General features: G+C 41.2%; 1 protein-coding gene across 4 annotated transcripts in view; it reads right to left on the reverse strand.

Moving 5' to 3' along the window:
- Positions 1–2,025: 2,025 nt before the first annotated feature.
- Positions 2,026–20,901, reverse strand: part of LOC106093281 (baculoviral IAP repeat-containing protein 6) — a 45,948-nt gene continuing 27,072 nt past the window's right edge. For all 4 annotated transcript variants that reach the window (XM_013260332.2, XM_013260331.2, XM_059361818.1 and 1 more), the window contains 15 exons: positions 20,777–20,894; positions 17,474–17,713; positions 17,177–17,358; positions 16,610–17,118; positions 16,107–16,540; positions 14,501–16,045; positions 14,163–14,438; positions 13,898–14,085; positions 10,625–11,066; positions 10,348–10,562; positions 10,038–10,286; positions 9,621–9,970; positions 9,070–9,556; positions 2,934–3,362; positions 2,026–2,865 (listed from right to left, as the gene is read on the reverse strand). In XM_013260332.2, the coding sequence (XP_013115786.2) occupies positions 2,104–2,865; positions 2,934–3,362; positions 9,070–9,556; positions 9,621–9,970; positions 10,038–10,286; positions 10,348–10,562; positions 10,625–11,066; positions 13,898–14,085; positions 14,163–14,438; positions 14,501–16,045; positions 16,107–16,540; positions 16,610–17,118; positions 17,177–17,358; positions 17,474–17,713; positions 20,777–20,894 (6,426 nt within the window). In that variant the 3' untranslated portion in view covers positions 2,026–2,103. The remainder of the gene's footprint in view (positions 2,866–2,933; positions 3,363–9,069; positions 9,557–9,620; positions 9,971–10,037; positions 10,287–10,347; positions 10,563–10,624; positions 11,067–13,897; positions 14,086–14,162; positions 14,439–14,500; positions 16,046–16,106; positions 16,541–16,609; positions 17,119–17,176; positions 17,359–17,473; positions 17,714–20,776; positions 20,895–20,901) is intronic.

Raw genomic sequence — 20,901 nt, forward strand, 5'->3', positions numbered from 1 at the left:
GGGCAACTCAATAGTTTTGGTTTTATAATATTTAGGGGTTTTTAAGCACATTCCAGCACAAACATTTTTGAAAATCGAACCATAAATGCGCTTTTGACAGGCCGAACAAAATTTTGTAGGGCCGAGGTGACCAACTTTGAAGGCCCACCAATGGGCCCCTGGGACTTCGAGGGCCCTGAGGGCTTTTGTATATAAACTGGATAACACCTCAGCTATTTCATGAAGATATCTCTATCCGTTCCAAAACGGCAGACTTATTTCCACTTATTTTTTCTCCATCCCACTGTGTGACGGAGGATTCGCCTTATCCAGAGAAAGAAAACACAAAGCGAACACTCAGGTCGATCGGGACAGAATGGGACCAAAATAAAAGATAATTCAAATAGGAGAACGAATCATACATCCAAATTTGGTATAAAGTTTATCCAGGAAGAACCCATTATTATTGCATCGGGCATGGTACTTATAACAAATATGAAAAACAAGTAAGCAATCCAAGAAGGACCCGTGGCCTTGCAATTTTGTGTTCTCATTGCATTGGATTCATAATATAGATTCATAATATTTAAAAGCCTCTTTATAATGTTGTAGCGAAGCTCACCGGTCCAGCTAGAAAAAAAATACATATATGTATATACATATATAAACCTTAATGTAAAGGGCTTCACTGTTCCAGTCCTAGAACATTTAAATTTCTTTGACGCACCCTCCTCCCGGTGAGTTGCACCCTCGCTCCCAGCGCAATGTGGGGGTAAGGTGTTTCTTTTATGCATATTGTCGTGTGTGAAACCGATCAATTCCGACACGGACAAAGCATGGACGTCCGCCCCTGTCACCAATGAAATCGGGTCATTCCAGTGCTTAGATACTTGTGGCGTTATAAGGTTTTCGAATCAACGGAAAATTCCGCGGGCCATAACTTCGTTTCTAATTTTCTCGTGCATGTAATAAACTGCATGAGTGTAAAAAATTAATGTATATGATTTTACTGACGACAGAGGACTTTATGGGTTGATTTCGAGGCAATAAATTGAACGCACACACACACACCACAGTACTACAGACTTACTCATAACGATAATAGCATTTCCCCCAAAAATTTCGATAAACATATAATGCAGATAAAGTAGTTTTACTCACCTGAACATCAACAGAAATTTCGCACCGTCTGTGAGCAGTGGTGTGGTGATAAGGCTAAGAGCGAAAGTGAATACAAAAAAGCACTGCGGAACTTTCTTTACAGCCGAAAGCCACATCAAACCTGAACCCACCCAAATGGCTTTGGAGGTGTAACTGTTTCTGACCTCATTATTGGTATCGTAAAGTTGTTGTTGTTATGCCATTTCTTGTTGAAATCATTATACGGTTCTTTATAGTTATTAATCAGCCAGTTTTATTTATATATGATTTTATAGTATTATAAGACAGTGTCAATGCACTGCAAATTTAAGTCTTGGCATAAATAATGCAATCAGAAAAGTTGGTAGGTATATGGGCTAAGAAAACAGACAGATTATTATGTGTGGGAGGAGTGTATGGGGTATGGGTGTAGGGGGGATGGTATATATTGAGGCGTATAATATATTCTTCCATTCTAAATTCATCTTCCGTAAATGGTCTCTCATTAACACAAGAGCTCATTTTTTCTTCTTCGTTCTTTAAATATGTATGTATATATTTTGTTTTGTTTTGTTAAACGTATTTCTAGTATCTTTTCTCTTTGTTTGGGGAAGTAAAAAACGTTTTCAAAAGTAATAATGAAGTTTTAAAAAAAAAATTTTAAACTATATTAAAAAAAGAATATAATTTTCCATGGTAGTACGCAATAGTACGAAAAAATCACTAAACATGTTGTATTTTTGTATCTACGTATTTTTGTTTGTATAAATGTATGCATGTGTAGAATTTTTGTTTTGTAGATTCCATATAGAATTTCCATATCGTTAAAGTAATAATGTTTGTATGGATGTATTCACAAAAAGAAGGCAGAGCGATAATGCACAAGTGTAGTGTGTAAAGGAGTGGGGAGGGGAGGGAAAGGACAGAAAGAAGGGTATTGTTCGGCTTCACAACACGAATGGTGACATTGATTGCAGCATTGCATTAATCATCATAGTGCATGGTGTTGTCCGAGCTATCAAAGAACAGTTGCTCCATTAGATCGTCTACGGTATTACATTTATAATCGTTGGCATCACCATCCTCATCGGGCACAATTATGTCATCACCATCGCCTTCTTCCTCGTCTCCATCCTCACCATCCGCCTCGTTCGAAGTTTCGTCCACGGTGATAACTTTCGCCGTAACTGGGGCGGGTAAAGTTGACTGTGGCAAAACCGCTGGCGAATCGCTGTCATCATCCATGGTACAACTAATGAATGGCTGATTTGTATTGATCTCGAGTGGTGCTAATGGCGCACTGCCACTGCACAATGTGGAACTAAGTGATTCAACGGTGGTTTCTTCAGAACCTGGATTAGACTTTGTCTCTGCAATGGCGCCACTGCCGCTTGAACTGCTAGTGGCGGTGCTGGTGGAAACCATAGATGCGTCCGTTTGGGGCTTGCTTGTGTTATATGCAGGCCCACTTCCATAATTGCTACTGCTGTTATTGGCACTTTCACTCATTGCTGGTAGAGTTACATTGGGGTTGAAGGGAGCATCCAAATCTTCCAGACCTTCGGGCACCTTCAGTTTGGCCAATTCTTCGCGCAAGTGACGGTACTGCCGTCTCAAAACCATGGAATTGAATGATATTGTTCGACTACTTCGTTCATTGCATTGAGGCTTACAAAGTTCCTCTATCCAATTTTCTATTTGAGCGCAAATTTCATTGCGTTTCAGCCAGAAATGGGTGTGTATAACCTATAAAATGAAAAACACCACCATTAATAAACCATTTCAACAACCTATATTCATATCCATTCACTTACATCCTTAAAGCATGGACTAGGATTTCGTATTTGCTCCAGCATAGCCCAGCGTACACATGCCTGATATATGTTGCTGTTGTACTCGCGTGAGGAATGCGTGCCACTCGGTGAGCCACGACTTCGCTCAAAACCGGGCTCATTGAAATATGGTTCGGGAACTAAGATCAATGATTGTATGGACACCAACACTTGCAGAAAACTCGATGTCTGCGCATTCCACTTTTCTTCGGGCCGGCCGTGCCATGTATTCAATACCGATAAGCACACTTTGCCATCATTGTATAGGTTGGGATTGAAACGTACAGAATGGCGTCCTGTGGTTTCCAAATTTATAAGCATAGGCAAATTCGGATAGTCTGGTGGGAAGAACACATCGAATTCAAAGCAACCATTGGCATATGGGGTATCTGCTGGTCCAGTAATCAAAACCTGTAAAAAAAGGTTTGAATTCGAATTAATTTTCTCTTCCGACACGTCGATGATGAAAACTAGGAAAGACAGAAAACGAGAAGCATTTACCGCATCCGCACAAGTATATTCACCGTGTGATCGCATGCCCACTCTGTACAAACTCGGATGATCGGTTTATATGGGATAAGAAGATAAGTTTGTCGTTAACAATCGAAAGCTCGATTTTGATTTTAGACTCAACTCTAAAGTTTGCCTTTGATTAGGATTTTAAAAGTTATGTTTTCCGTTAAGGTAAGTTAGGTTAGGTTGAAAAGAGGGTGCGGATATTACCGACTAATGGCATTATGGACTTAAACCTCAGCCAGTAATCAGCTTGTTGTGCGCTCTAAGTACTAAAAAGTTAACTCGAAAAAAAATCTAAGTCGGGAATAAAGTGCTATTTACAAAATCCCTAACTGTTTCCATACCACGTCCCTAATTTGGTTAATGTCTGATATTGTATCCCCACCTAAGTGTCGGTGTCTGTTAGCCTCGAAAGCCGGGCAATGAGATAGGAAATGCTCCAACGTCTCATAATCTTCTCCACATGTCCTACACATGCTATCACTTGCAGCACCGATTTTGCAAAAGTGAGCTCGTAGTCCTATATGGTCTGTTAGGTTGAAAAGAGGGGGTATATAATAACCCGCCCCATGCTTTCCCTATGTCATTGGACATACACCTAAGCCAGTAATCGGTTATACGCTCTAAATACTAAAAAGTAACCTCGAAAAAAAAGCATGTGGGGAAGATTATGGGACGTTGGAGCATTCCCTATGTCATTGTCCGGCTTTCGCGCCCAACAGACACCAGTACTTAGGTGAGGACGGAATACCAGACATGCACCAACTTAGGGGCGTGGTATGGATAACAATTAAGGATTTTGTAAGAAGCACCGAATTCCTAACTTAGATTTTCTTTTTCGTGGTTACCTTTTTGGTATTTAGAGCGCTCAATAAGCCGATTACTGGCTTAGGTGTATGTCCATAGTGGCATCGGGCGGATTACTATCCGCACCCTCTTTTTCAACCTAACCTAACCTCAACAAATAAAATCTTAGTCACAAACTCCGTGCTGTTTACAAAATCCGTAATTGTTTTCCCTGCCACTTGGGGATTTGGCGTGTCCTGTTATAATACCGATGATTTCTGTTATGTATATAAGGCTAATCGTTTGTTCGTCCTTTTTGGCCGACTTCGGGCTGAATCCCCCTGTGATCAGACAATTATGTCGAGATTTTACCCTGGCCATTTCGCTTAAGAGGTTTCACCGTTCGACAAATCATACTTTTGTGAAGTTAGTCACTCGATCAGACATCATGGCAAACAGGCTTTGGCCAGCGCTGACCTTCCCAGTGTGATCAAGAGGGTACAGGATACAAGACAGCACTTATCTCGATCGCAAGAAGAAGCGAAATTGCAACTTAGGCCGGGAACGGTGCACTGGGTGCTTACAGCGGTAGATAGGCCAATTATTTTCTATGAATGTCTGATCTGGCGTTAGGTTAAGTAAGACATTAGATGTCTTAGTATCCGCTGAGGCCAAATGCGGCCCATTGTGATTCCCCAATAGCCTTTATCTCTTCGATTTGGGTAGATTAACTGCCGACTCCACTAATTGACGACATTGATGATAGAACCATAAATAACTGACTTCCTGGTTACAGTCCCCAGCGTGATTCTTAAATAGCCTTTTGCGTTCCTATCTGGATAGATTAACTGTAGCCGTTACTAATTGCATCACAATTGATCTTTGTACCCTCTCGTTCAACTTTGATGATAGGACAAAAGTCTTCAATCTTCTTGAATTCAGTCCTCTTAACTATTCCAATGCCTAAAAAGAGCCCAGTATCTTATTCCTACAATGACTTTAGGCCGGACATTGATCTGGCGCTAGGCTTTGGTCAACTGTGTTCTCCGCAGTATGATTTAGAAGGTACAGGATACCGCGGCAATGATGGTTTCGAGTGCAAGGAGAACTACCCGTAAAAGCGCTGAATGCCTTCGACAGAGGAAGTCGGGAACCGGACATTCTCTGGTCTTTAAGCGCTCTTCCGTTCTGTTGGCAGCTGAATGTTGTTGTTGTTTTAGCCACATCTTCATGTGGAGGTGGCGATCCTCGTCAAGCTCCTTTATGAGCAAGCTCGTTCCGGTCCAAAGGATCGATCGCAGCGGGAACAAGGTGGCCATTGGTTATTTAAAGGTGCCAATAACTCACCTTGTCATATCGAGCACCATAGGCACTCAGTATTTTTACAAGAGCCGGTGCCGCCGGTTCCCGACTTCCTCTGCCCCTCCTGATACTCTCCGCTCGATACCACTGACTCGACTGCCGTTGCAGCTATTCCGTATGAAGCATTCCAATATTCGTAACCTGTGGACGCGCCCGGTAGCTCGCAGCTAAGCTTCTCGTGACAAAAATGAATACCAAACAGATCGGACCTCAATGTTTCAGCCAGTGTGGTGCTCACAGCTATCCCGTGCCGGGTGCAGCTGGTGATGTAGCGTGGCGGCAGGACTATATATCAGGGGGGTCCTTCTTTGTTAATGGATTGGATGTCGTTTACCAGGAGAGGAAGGAGAAGTTTTTGATGCTCGAGCGGCTGCCCTATAGGACTGTCAAGTGGTTGCTGATTAGTGCTGATAGTGCTACCGAATTAGTGAACCCTCCCCAGTGCGATCAACTTAGTTGGGCAGAAGTTTACTTTACGCAATGTGGCCCTGTCTTAGATTATTTCACTTATAATAGACCATCACATATTCTAGGGCTGAGAAAACACAACCTCGGACTTATAATGGCAGTCCTTACTGGTCATTGTAACTTTAGGTCTTTGCCGCCGCGCTGGACACATGGGGAGGAAGATTACTTCAGGATTTGCAATGACTAGGAGTTTGAGAAAGGCGTTTTCTGTGTCGCTTGTTGAAAATTTCATTTTCATGAACAACCCTCTTGTCATAGTCTAGTATGACTGGAGAAAGGTTTCACCAATGAAAACTTTCCCGTCTGCCTGGCTCCTCTCCTCTCTGTTGTTTGGGTTGTTGTAGCCACATTTGTATGTGGAGGTATCTGTCCTCGTATAGCTCCTTAGGTGAGCCATCTTGTGCCGGTCCATAGGATCGCTCGCCGTAGAAAGGGTACTGGTTACTGAAAAACGTCAATAACTTATCTTGCCATATTAAACATCACAGGCACTCAGTATCTAAGAATTCTGCTTGTTGATCCTCTCTATTGTTGTTGTTATAGCAGAGTGTTGTTACTCATCCTTTCGTCTACTGGTTTCTATTAAATATCCAGATCTAGGAATTATGTGCAAAAATTGCGTCGATCTATAAGTCTCTCTCACTCTCTCTCTTACCCCTTCAACTATCACATCCAACTCCTCAAGCATCTGCGCTGACGATGAAGTGAACACTGTGACTGAGGATTTGGTGGCGGATATCTCCCAATTTTCAGCCGCGTTAGAAACTGCAAGATCGGTGAGGTAGTAGTTCAACCACACGTAGATGTTATCATATTGGGGGCCCGAAACCACAATCTCGTACAATTGTCCGCATAGGATACGATATCCATGCAGATGGAATAGTGTAAGATTAAGGTTAAACAGTGACAGAGATATCACCTTGCCTCGGTTGGGTTGCCACCGGACAAACTTTTTATAGAAATTTCTATTTCTGCATTGCATGTTATTTTAATTTTTTTTTTACAATTTACTTAGAAGCTGAACGTTAAAACGCTGCCACTGAATGAAACTGACACAAGTCAAAGAGGATTGAAAGAGTAGAGGAATTTTTTATGCTTTCAAAATTGGACAGCAAATGTCAAGCTTATAGGTGCCGTTTATTATTTAATTATTCTTCAAAACAAGCAGCTCTGTCGAAAAAAATTAAAAAATTTAATTTACAGCAAAAAGAAAAGAAAGAAAGATACACATATTCGGAGCTAAGACTTTCGACGACGACGCAAACTGCATGACATTGGGAGCAGAATTCTGCTTGTGGCATGTTATGAGACAATTCTTATTTATCTATTTTCACAAGCGCCACCAACCAGTCTATGTGCGAAGTTCACATTCTTTATCTATTGGGTTGCACAAAAAGTAATTGCGGATTTTTTAAAAGAAAGTAAATGCATTTTTAATAAACTTAGAATGAACTTTAATCAAATATACTTTTTTTACACTTTTTTTCTAAAGCAAGCTAAAAGTAACAGCTGATAACTGACAGAAGAAAGAATGCAATTACAGAGTCAAAAGCTGTGAAAAAATTTGTCAACGCCGACTATATGAAAAATCCGCAATTACTTTTTGGGCAACCCAATATATATAATGTATCTATGCACAAGTTTACACTAATTTTTATTTTGTGATCTTTTCTCCTTGCAACGCGTCTATAGTTAAGTTGCAATCCATATTCGCTCCATAAATTCCACAAACCACTGGTGACTACACACCTGATTTAGACCCCGTTATATGTTTAGTGATGGCGCGCAAAGGAGTCGTCTTGCTATGCAATCTACGGAGTAGCGGGACTACTCTGCCCATATTCCAGACATCGGGAACTATGAACTCTGTCGTGTTCATTGGTTACACTATTCATTCTCCCTCAAGGTACTAAAATGTATTTCTTTCATCTTTCTTTTAGAGCGAACACGTTTTCAAGTGAAGCGGCCAGATACCCGGGTTTGCTAAACCTAACCTTACCTTACCTAACCTCTGAATTTATCCGATGTCCGTTTTGCTGTGACGTTTAGATCAATCCATTTTTTTCAGTGTTTTTATTAAAAACGATTAGACTCACTTTAGGGAGAAAAACCAAACTGGCATCCTCCATACCTTTGGTAAGAAAGACGACTCCAGGCTTTCGAGAACATTTATTAAGACTGGCGGTAAAATACCGTCCGGTCCGGCCGATTTAAATTGCTGGAAGCTGCGTACTCTCTTCCTTGACAATGTACCTGTTGAGAAGATCATCGGCAGAGGCAGCTATTGTAGGTTCAGTTATATTATGATCGCTGACTTAATTTTAACCTTTCAAACGTTCACTGATTTAGATTTAGATATATTTGTTTGTTTTCACATACAACAATATCACAAAGATCTTATAATTACAGTATTTGAGATATCAGAAAGAGGTGAAAGAAATTTTCATCTGTTCCTTAATAGTATGTCCGTGGGCAAGAAGTTACATTATATCCTGGCTTACCTCTATGTATCCCAAAATTACGTTCCAATCAAGATTTTAAAAAGATTTCTTGACAAGCATCCTGTAACAACAACATCCACTGCCGACTTCATAAAAATTAACCTCACTGAAATATCACGACTCACAGCAAAAACACGATCATTAATATTATCACAATTTACGAGAAAATTACGCTAACAAAAAAGTAACACTCGCAAAAAATGCATATTCGCCACAAAAAAATCACGTCACGAAAATAATCGTTAGTCCCGCGAAAGGCACATGTTTTGATTTGATTCAAGCCAATCCCCACTACGGTCAGGTCTAGAAATAATAATTTCATAAAAGTTAACAAAAAAATGTTCGATAGGGCCAGTATAGGTCCTAATAGTAAAACAACAACCCTAAATCTTGTGAAAACTCTAAAAACCATGATACAAAAATGTTGGTCCCATTTTTACCTAATTTATAATGGTTTTATTTTATTAAGTTCCATTAGCTCTTACCTTCATGACATCAAGACGATCAGTATCACAACGTACAAATACAGAACTGCTAAAGGACAGCGGCAGACTTGTGGAAAGCGTAACAGCTTCTTGAGCCAAACGTTTAACACGAGATGGATGATAACGATCGCCAGCCATTCGTACCATTTTTTCAAAATGATGCGAGACAACAAAACGATAGCCATTACTTTCAGCCTCAACGATCATATCGAATGTGTCGAATTGTAATTTTTTCATGACTTCCAAATAGCGGTCATCAATTGATTTACTTTGCAATGGACGATCCATGTCAAGCCCCTGTCCACATTCACCAGAGGCATTTCCTTGATTTTGTTGGTGCTGGCCTGATCTTTGGGTGGTTTTCTGTACCAAAACAGTAGTCTCTTGAATGTCAGGTATGAGAAGGGCTAAGCCCTCATCATCACCGTCATCGATATTCACAGTTACTTGTTGGGTTTGACCTTTAATGTTGGATTTTTTATTCAATCTAAGAAAAAACAAAACCATTCAGTTATTCGCATAGAGGATATTCTTTAAGGCCAGATACTCACTTTAAACGTTTTGCATAAGTGTCCACGCATGTTTTCATATTTGTCAATAGCTCAGATATTGAAGGTGAACTTTCACCTATGTTTTGTGGCTGTAATAGTGATAACAAGTCCTGTGATAATGATATGGATCTCAGCAACTGTAGTATGGCCCGATACAATGGAATGTGTCTGGTTATATCAAGTACGGAATCATTGCGTAAATAGGAACTAAGCGCTGGAATGAGACACGATTGTTTCAGTAGTGACAGAAATTCATTGGGTAGTTCATTTGAATCGTTCATTATCTCATGGTATGGCATTTCTTCCGCTGTTGGTATGCGATCACCGGGATTGACATAACTAGCAAGAACCTAAATGAAATAATAAGCAACATTATTTAGGTTGTAGATTTCAGCAATGCTGAAAGCACAAAATTACCTGTAATAAGACTGTAACATGTTCCTCCTCACTCTTTTGACGCAGCAAAGCCTGTTCCACATTCCAGGATTGTGTAGTAGAGCCAGTACCAAAACCTGTACCCTTGGCCCAATACATATGACCCTTATCATCAGAGGTAGCTAAAGCAGCATCTTCGGCCACATTCAAAGGTGGTTTGATGGCATTTCCATTACCGTTGCCATTAGCATTACCATTGCCACTACTTCCACTACCACTGGTATTTGCAACCTGAAATTGTATAGGATAAGTAGACTCTTGCTTTTTTCTCAATCCTAAAAATGTATACTACCTCTGTCTGGGTACTACCCAAGGGATAAACAGGTGAATGATGGGTAAATATACTCAAACAATTCAAAATCAAATGCATGGCACCAACTTCGATAACCATGCGCCGCAATAGCATGCCATCATCTGTGGTCAAGGGTGAACTATCCAATAGTTGGCGGAAAACTTCGAAGGGCAGTGTTGGCAATGTGGGCGCCAAGGACAGACTATATATGTCATCTGTGAAATTTCCAACTTTGAGTAAAACTTTTTGTCATAATATTGCAAATAGAAATACTTACTGCCTTCTCCATCGCCGGTAACGCCTAAAACTAAACGAAGTAGACATTGGGCTCTTAGCTTATCACGCAATAGAACGTCTGAATAGGCGGGAAGACGCAAAAACAAACCAAATGCTGCCAACGAATGTTGTGGAACAGCTGTTATAGTAGCCTGCTTGGTTGTAGGCTCCGACAGGGGATCCTCCAAATCCTCATAGATATCATCATTTGGCTCCAGTTTGACCCAGTCATTCATGGGAGGACTTTTCTCTTTCTCAGGTGCATTATTTTGATGTTTACGAGATGTAATTTCGGGATACACCGTAGGTAAATACTGCGCCAATAATGACAAGCCACCACGACTTGAAAAGCGCTGCAATGGTGATGGCAAAGGTTCCACCGATGAGGCCTTTACCGTTAAAGTTTCCTCACAGCCTTCTGATTGAGAGCCTTTTCCGGAGATCTGTAAATAATCGCAATTGCGCACAAACAACAAAATGTAGTTAAGTATTTTTGAATTAAATAAGACACGACCGATATTGGTATATAATGAAATTTGATATACATATGTAATTGAAAACATGTGTGCCAAACCTCATGAGGGGTGCTGTACGATATCAAATTTTCTAATGATTTTGCAAATGGCAACGGTGTTGTTATCGATAAGTGTATTTGCCTTTCTTTGGGGCATATCACAGAGAGTGTCATCTCACAACGCTCCGTATCCCATATGCGTCAACTGCCGCCAATTCCCATTGTTTTTGGTTAAAACAGATTTTTCTTTAGGGCATATTACGGAGAGTGTCATTATATAATAGGGCTCCATGTCACAAATGCCGTCATATACCAACTGCCGCTAATTCCGCTTTAAACCACAGCCACCACATTACTTCTCAACAGATATTATGATGGGACTTTGACATTACCTGCATTTGTATGTATAATACTCTTGTTTAACCACCATGTCAAGACATGTACCAGTCACGCGAGAACCACGTCATTGTTCAGGATCACCCTATCGCAATTGTGTGCGCATATACATACAGTGCCGGTCAAAATAATATTGGGTTGCCCAAAAAGTAATTGCGGATTTTTTAAAAGAAAGTAAATGCATTTTTAATAAAACTTAGAATGAACTTTAATCAAATATACACTGTTTACACTTTTTTTCTAAAGCAAGCTAAAAGTAACAGCTGATAACTGACAGAAGAAAGAATGCAATTACAGAGTCACAAACTGTGAAAAAATTTTTCAACGCCGACTATATGAAAAAACCGCAATTACTTTTTGGGCAACCCAATATAACTATTGAGATAAACTGCCTCTTGGCATACAATATACACAGATTTAAACGCTTGTTGTTTTTGTAGCAATGTGTTGTACATTGAGGCAGCCGTCCTTGCCGATGAAGGAATCTATCGGGTCAATCCGGTACGTACAACCGGATGCCATGGGATTAAACTAAACGCTTGTTATTGAGTTCAGCTTGATAGAGAAGTTAGATAAATGTGTTTCTATAGAAAAATATCGATTTACCCAGCATATTACATTTCTTACAAGTTTCAAAGATAGTCTATGATCGCGACCATATAACCCTGCCAAAAAATATCAACACGTCATATGTTCTCTCCCAACATTTCGTTATTTTTAAACCCACACCCGCACAGTGTTGTGAGTTGGGCAATATTCGATGGCAATCTGGAGGACCTCTTCCCGGGGAGGGAGCTTTGTGCTGGGGCGTTTCGCTGTTTACACGGACAAAGTTTTTGTTGAATTCCTAAGAATAAGGTAGTCACATTGACTTTTGGACAGGGTGCAGTATCTTTTAGGCTGAGATTTTTGCGATCCTCGGGGCCTTGGATGAGATCCTAAGTCGGGAGCGGCAGCCCCCTAAACCTGCCACGGCTTATGGGAACAGTCAGGGCGCCCCGGTAGCCGAGTTGGTAGCGTGCTTGGATTACCAGTGCAGGGGTCGTGGGTTCGATTCCCGTCAGAAGCCTTGGTCTGTCGCTACTGTGGTAAGGACTGTCACTCTTACCTAGCCTAACCTATGGGAACAGTCAGGCGGCGCTGTAGGCCCTGGCTGCGACTCATATGAAGTCGAGGCTGTCGGGAGATGAAGCAGCGTCTCGGACGTTTGGGGGCTTCTGCCAGATTATGCTGGCTTCCGAGACATAAAGGGATGGCGAGGAACGAGGCGGCTGACAGTGACAGTGTGAGTGGACGTCAACTTGAACCACCCGCTGTGCTGGCTGTTTGGGATGGTGGAGGCATTCTACAGTGCATGTCCTGACATGGCGTGGGTTGGCGTTAAGAGCTGCAGATATGCCAAGGTCCAGTGGCCGAGGTTCTTCGAAACGAGGACGTCGATTGTCCTAGAGCTGGGGAAGCGCGACCTTGGATTGTTGGTGAGAGTCTTGACCGGCCACTGCGATGTCAGGTCGTTGACATCACTCTGGGCTCGGGAGGATGATTATTTCTACAGGGTCTGTGGTGATAAGGAGAAGTTCGAAACTGTTGAGCATCTGATGTGCCTCTGCCCCACGATGTTGGGAAGAAGGTGTAGGATTAAGGGTAAACACCTCTTCTCTTCACTGAGATTTCTACAGTATTTCGACCCCCGCGTCATTCTGGACTTCTGTAAGGGACTGAGATGATTGACGGGAATGATCTCTAGTCGGTGAGACTTTTTCGATCTTTATGTCGGCTTTTCGTTTGTCTCTCTTTCTCTACACGAGTGAAGAAGGCAACTGTGGATACAAGGCGCGTGTTCTTTAACCTAACCCAGCTCGATCTCCAAATTGTATATCATGAGCTCGTAAAGACGCATTTACATCCTGATTAGGTTGAATTTGGTATAGTGAATTGAAGTAAAAACCTCAATGCTCTGTGAAACTTTTTTAATGTTAGAGACAATTATTAGCGAAATATCAAAATTGTTTTTGCGAATTTTATTTATAACGCCAATTACAGAGAGAACTAACTTTTTCCCTTACAGATGGACAGACGGACATAGCTTTTTCGAGACAAGAAATGATTCTCTCCTACTTCGCGTTGCAAACAAATGAACAAAGTTTTAGTCACTCTTCATTTGCATCCGTGGGCTATCTTGCGGTTGTTTTTTGAATTACACAATTGTCCCATAAGAACAAAAGGATACCATATACTTGCCCTCTAAGAAACAATTGAATATTATGGATACTATGTTTATCCTGTCTTTCATCATATTCCTCAGCACTGTTTTATAGTATAACAATATGAGATTGAAAAAAAATTTATCAGTTCGTAACTCACCATATCGAGGGACAGGCAAGGTTTAGCTAAAGAATAGCCTTTGCTTTGCAAAGCTGCTAACAACTGAGATATTGAGGTATCACTTCCAATCTGTATATCTGGATAATCACGATGAACAAGCTGAACACAATTGCCAGTACTGGAAGTGGTACTTGTCCCTGTTAAAATTTCCTCCAAATTGATGTATTCTATAATATGAGAGAAAAAAAATTGTAAAACCCAACATTAATATCTTCTAGTTGTACACAAAATTCTCAACACCCACCTGAGAAATTTGCCACCATTTTCTTGTTTTCCTTGTTGGCTGCAACTTGATTTTTGGCATCCTTAATGCGTTTATCCTTGGCAGTAACGCCAGCTGCAACGCTTAAAAATTCCATGCCATTCTCGAGACCATTGAAGTTTATAGATATATCCTTGTAGGGGTCGTTTTGATTCTTTTCACCATCTTCTTTGAGAATATCACAGCTTGTGCTGTTTGGTAGGCTGGGACCAGCCACGATTACATTATTTACACCACTGCCATCATTGCGACGATTTTCTAAAAGCGCAAAAATCGGTTTCAATAATTTGGAATGCCAACTTTTAGCGTTGCCAACTTACCCGATAGACAATTGTGAATTATCTCCTGGCATTTAGTGTTCGTACTGACAGAAAACAGTAGATGATGCTGGTTAATACGTTTTGCCGGATGATGATTTACCAATGATATGGTCACACTACTAGGTGGAACGTAGTTATTGCTCGATGCTATAGACGATAAATTGATTGTCATTGGCACAAACGGCGTGTGGGGATCTCTCTTTTGCAAAGGTTGCTTACTTCGCACCGACACCAGTATGCGCTCATTCTCCAGCAACAATTGCAATACCAGCTGGCGTGTGAAACCGGATATGGTATGCTTGTTACTACCATCCGCATTGATGCCCCCACTGGCACCCAATGAAACAGAGGGTTCACGTATCACTTCAATGAGAAGCATGGTTAGGATATTCTGATTGTTTGGGTGGCAGGCGGTTACATGGGCAAAGAAATTGATGGTGGCCCTTTCGATGCGTATGAAGGCTTGCTGCGTGGGCTCATTTGAGGATGCGGCAAACGGTAAGTTGGATATAAAATCGATGGGTCGATGATTACACAGAAGTTTCAGCAAAGGTTTCCAGAATATCGAGCCCTGTTGAGTGCCCAACCAATCGCGCATATGACCCTCTGCACAACACTCTGAGAAGAAATCTAAAATTTTAGGCACCAATTCAAAAGTCATTAATGGTGGCTGATTTTCTCTGCTGTCATGTTGCTCTGTTTGCATCTCTTCGATTTGATCGCCTGCAACCTTATCGGCATCAGTCATGCAGGAGGAAGGCAAAGCATTTTCTGTGGTCGAGGTGGTGTTGCTCAGGGTTTCATCCAATGCTTCATCGACGGGTGATGATCTTTGTTGAGCGTTTCTGGCATCTTGCGCATTATGCTCTTGCAATATCAAATTTGAGCAGTACTCATACAAAGCATAGGCCAACAATTTTGGCAATCCTGAGTCGACCAGCTGAAATACAGCATAGGATGATTGGCAAGCCAAGGCTATGGTGGCCAAATACGAAGGATGAGCAAACATTGTTGACAAATTATCCGCAGCCACATTGGCATACCAAACCTTGCCACTGATCTCCTTATTATCATCTGTCAGACCGCATTTGGTCTCCGTGGTCTCGGAATTGGGATCATTAGGCACATCACTGCTATCCGCAATATGGGCAATCTTCACATTAAGCCTTAAGAGCATGTGATTGAAGAATTTTGGTTTAATGTAACACAATGAACAAAGCAGCGAATCAAAGGCCACCTTTAAGGGTTCCTCATTCTCCAAACGATCTATCCAATGCATACAAGCATCAAATACATTCTCGGTAATCAATTCAGGCAGATTGGTCACACTATTGTCCTCGTATATATGCCACAGAATGGAGGCAATGCATTTGACAAAACCACTTTGCGGATTATTGCAGCGAGCAGTGCTGCTGCTGCTGAAGTTCTGCCTCAAATGATCTATCCATTCGAGCAGAACTTTGACCTTATCCATGACATAGGCATCTTTGGTGGTGCACAAATCATACAACAGATCGCAAATACTTTCGTTTGAAAGTTTATAAACTAAAGCGGTGATGGAAAGTTAAAATTTTTGTATAGAATTTCTAGAATTGGCATTACTTACTTTGTGGGCTAGTATTCCACAATAGGGTGCGTATCAATTGAAGACACAGCTCACGGCTGTAGGCTCCCAATTGCAGCAATACCGAACCTAGGTTTTGCACTGCCGCATTGGGTATCATGGGCATGATATTCATTAGGGAGCAGCAGGCATCCAGAAAACCAGGATAAGCAGCCGAAGCTCCAATCACATCAGCATATAGTTTCGAAAAAGATGGAACACTTGAGGCCACACTATAACAACGCGACAAAATTCGTACCCAACCCACGCTGGTTTTGGCAAAAGAATCATCATCCATGGCCTGTTCGAATGATGACAATGTCGATGCATTGCAATTGGCATTCGATACTAGGCCACCATTATTGTTCTGGGGTGAAAAGATAGTATTGCCCAAAACTGCTATTTGTGTCAAGCCTATGCTGGGGCTATCCTTTGGCCTATTTTAAGGGAACATTTTGTTGTTATTTGCAATTATTGTGATAAGGTTATGTGAAATGGTACATTACCTGTAGAGCCTCAATACAATACTTGTGGCAATTTCGGGTTTGGCTAGCTTCAAACGTATGCAGGTCATACCAGTGGTGGTTAAAGGTGGTCCCACTGGCACATGGCCCAGACCAAAATCTCTAGAGATCTCCAAGGCCACCGCTGAGGGGCATGAAGCTAAAGTGGGTGCATGTGGCTGCAATTGCACTTCTCGCAGCAGTATAGCTGTCGGTAGGGTAATAGTGAGATCGGCATGAGACTCATTGGGATAGAACATATAACTCCAGGCTGGTGTACGAGGTCTGCGGTGGGAAGCCACCGGATTCATGATAAGTATATCTGCCGATTGTGCGGTATCATTTTCTGCCGATATAGTGCAGAAGGGAGCAAAATTTATGAGACCATCTTGTAAATAACGATGATTTTGGCTACTGCTTGAGCTGGATTTTTTATTATTGCCATTGGCACAGGCATGAGAGACTAACTTCAGTTTGGCATTTCTGGTCATGTGTTGCATTATCATGGATATCTAAACCAAAAACAGAAAGTTTAGGTCATACAAAGAGAATTCCCTTCGAGTAACTTACCAAGCCTGGTTGTACATTTATAAGAATTTTATTTAGTTTGACTAAGTTTTTACAAATGATTTCGATGCCACCCAGCTGTGTAAATATCTGCACCGACGATGTCAGATACAGAACTTTAGATATGTACCATAAAAGGGGCTCCGACAAATGTAGACGCGGTAAGGTGCTACGCTGTGATGTACCTGTCAAAAAAAAAATGAGATTAAAGACATATTGAAATATTTTTAGGAATTTTGGGAATAAAATATTTTCAAGAATGCATTTGAGATTGTTTTTTTTTTACAAAAATGTACATACATGCTTCCAAGTATTGGCATATGGGAGCCACAATTAATCTGGAATTCGATGCCTTTTCGCAAAGCGTCAGTAACATATTAAAAACAGCATCAGCAGCAGTTTGAGGTTCATCTAGCAAGAATGTTGTTATAGCTGGCTGTGTACCATATAGATCAGATGGTGACATCAAGGTAAACGATGAACTCGAACAATGAGACAGTGAACCCAGCAAACGTTTCATGGTTGGGAAATGACGCAAAACTATAAGAAAATAAAAATGAATCAAAATACTATAAATAAAATATAAAAATTGCGGACAGATGATGCATGGCATTAAATTTATATGTAAGCGACAATCAATCCACGTGTCACGTAGAGAAAACTTGAAGGAAAACTACAATCTGACCTACCTAAGTAAAACACCTTAGCTTGTTTGGAGAAACGGAGACTTGAGGAAGCTTAAACACACTATGAAGAGGGCCAATCGTACTGGAACCTGTACAAGTACGAGTTAAAATTGGTCTAGAAAACTTTGGTAGGCTTCTTTGTCATAGAGGAAGCTTTTGAAAGGTTGCAGTGCCTACATGACTTTCTGAAAGATAATGACCGATCACCGTGGGAAAAAAATTATGGCCATTGGTTATTTGAAGGTATTTATGCAAGGGCCAATGCTGCCCGGTCTCTCATTGAGACTCTCCACTCGATACCGCTGATTGTCCGCGACTGCCACTGTTTGTTACTCATAGTTATTTTGTGCTGGGCCGGTGCCGGTGGGTAGCGATTTATGGGGTTAGCTGGGTCGTTCGGTTCATAAATGTAATAGCTACGGAAAGGGGAAACATTTGTTGTTCTTGTCGTGGAGATAACGATCCAGTTTTTTTTCACATGAATTATGTCGTTCCCTTGCATAGACCCAATCGCTGTAGGGAACCGGATGAATTTATCATCATGGTAGAGGGACGATTTCTCTCTAAATTTTTTTCGTGACATTTTTAGAGTGCACTTAAAACGCTGTCTTGACGAAAGAAGCTCCGGGGCTTGGGCAAAAAATCTGAGTTGACACTGCTCAGCAGATCGACGGTCAGCGTTTGAACTGGAACTATAGCGATGGCGGGGAACGGGATTAGATTGTATGTGGGCGAAGTAATCATTTTCCAATTTTTCATTTGGATCAGAAAAGGCATAGACCCGAGATGAAATTATCGATATGGTTGTGGGTTTACCTTCTTACTGTTTACCTTCTATTATCGAAGACAGTTTGGATGGGCGAAAGCCCATGGGCTTCTCATAAACTTTAGAAAACTCTTAGTTGGTGCTGCTTAGCGGAAGGTGAATTTTTGGCCAATGCCACTCTCTAGGGATGCTGAGTAACTGGGCACAATTTTTGACCACAGATTCGACTGAAGACGGAATGTCAAGGTAAGGATCAAAAGAGGCGCATCACTCCTGTCGTATATCTTTTGGGGCTACGCAAAAAGTCACTCGGTATAACATTTATTACGGCTTTTATTGTTCTTAAAAGTACAACAGGGACTTAGGCCGGGAATTTTACACTAGATGCTTACTGCTCTGATTCGACCTATTCTCACCTATGGGTGTGCGCTCTGACATAGGGCTATGGAAAAACCGGTGTACAAGGTATCTTTTAGAGAGGGAGAGAGAGGGAGAGAGAGAGGGAGAGTTGTGCTCCATTCTTGTGTACGTTCGGTGCGCGGTGAATAACTTATACTTAGACTAAGGGAGTAAGGTACCTGCCCCTCATTGCATTTCGGCTTCAATTGTGGTACGACGTGCGGATGAGGGCGAAGGAGGCGCGACGGGAACACGGGAGATTTTTATTCATTTATGACATGGACTTGGTCTTTTTTGAAAGGCAGAGTTGAGCTGGGGGTACCCTGCCTCTCTCTGGATATTCAGTTCAATGCACGGCATAATAAGACTAGTACGAATTATCCTCAGTCAGCTGGCGCTGTAGGCTCTGTCATCAGATCATGTGAGGTCGAAACTTGTAGGCAAATGTAAGGACCATCTTAGAGTCATACGAAACCTTTATACCGGGCCTCAAATTTGTGGTGGGAAATAGGAATGCGGCCATGCTAGCCGCAAATGGGTCACTAATGAATGTTGGCCATGCTTCGGAATCAGTGAGCACACTTCTGTGCGAATGCCGATGATGAATGATCTGATGATGAAGCATGATCTGATGCTGAAGCATGATTTTCGCTTACGGATAAGGATAGTCATGTCAGGACACTGACGTCAAATTCAACCCAGGATGTCCGCAAATCCTGGATGGCATGTCTATTATACCATTGCCCTGCAGCAACGAGGATATATAAGATTTTTGGCGAAATCGTTTCTTCTTGCCTCAGGACTTCGTCCATGTCTCATTCTGAACTATTGTATGTGCCTAAAAAGGTTGACTGAAGAAAACTCTTGCTGATAGTAACTCCTTTTCGGTCCGCCAAAAATTGCAACTTTTTTTCTACATCCTGTGAATTTAATTCGCTTTATTATTGTTCTGTTGGTTGAATATTCTTAATGGTTCAGAAAATGTAATTTAAATAAGGTCATGAGAACTGGTATGAACAACGCAACGTAAAATAGGACATACAAATGGGACATATAAACTCTACTAGGAAAACCGACCAAGAATTCTGCAAGAGCATGGCGAAAACTTTTAAGGCACATAACTTGAAAAGTTAAAAATGGCGTATATAACATAAACCACTCAATCAAGCATATGTCGATTTGCAAATCATTCATAACTCCATCAATTCATATTCCATGGAAGCGTTTAAACTTAGCATATGCAATGTTATTCTACATTACTTTGTCACTTTGAAAGTGCATTAAACGCTGTTCTTTTAGAATAACTTCCAATTCATTTTAATGAGTTTTGTCTTTCTACACTTTCTCATATATTTTTCTCTTCTAGAACGAAAAAAATGGACCTAAAGTCTCCGATAGAATCAAGTTAGCTAGGTGCGTTTCTTTGAAACTAACCTAATCTGGAGATAAAGTTTAGTTCACATGGAAGTGTACTTCCAGTCTTGTTTCCTGTTTCATCGAAATAGGGCAAAATTAAAGCTCAAAGCAAAGTTCTCCAAAAGTCAAATTGGAGTGTTGATGTCGAAGTTATGTCCGAATCTGAATTGATATGGCTCATTTGCAATCCCCGGCACACAGACGAACGTACACAACCCTATCAACTAAGATTGTCAAACAATTTAGAGACTTGTTTTCCTCCCATTCTATGGTAGTTGATAAACAAAATCATTTTACGATAAGAACTTTTTTTAGTCTACCTATGTTCAAACTTACCTGTATCAGCTATGCAGGGAGTTTTGACACGGTGTCCTTCGATGTTTAACTGTTCCGCCTTTGTTTCATCCGTTTGGCAAACACTTGTAAGCTCTTCTTCTTCCGGGATGGTAACATCCTTTTGG

The sequence above is a fragment of the Stomoxys calcitrans genome, chromosome 2 (assembly GCF_963082655.1).
Source record: "Stomoxys calcitrans chromosome 2, idStoCalc2.1, whole genome shotgun sequence".
NCBI classification, from domain to species: domain Eukaryota; kingdom Metazoa; phylum Arthropoda; class Insecta; order Diptera; family Muscidae; genus Stomoxys; species Stomoxys calcitrans.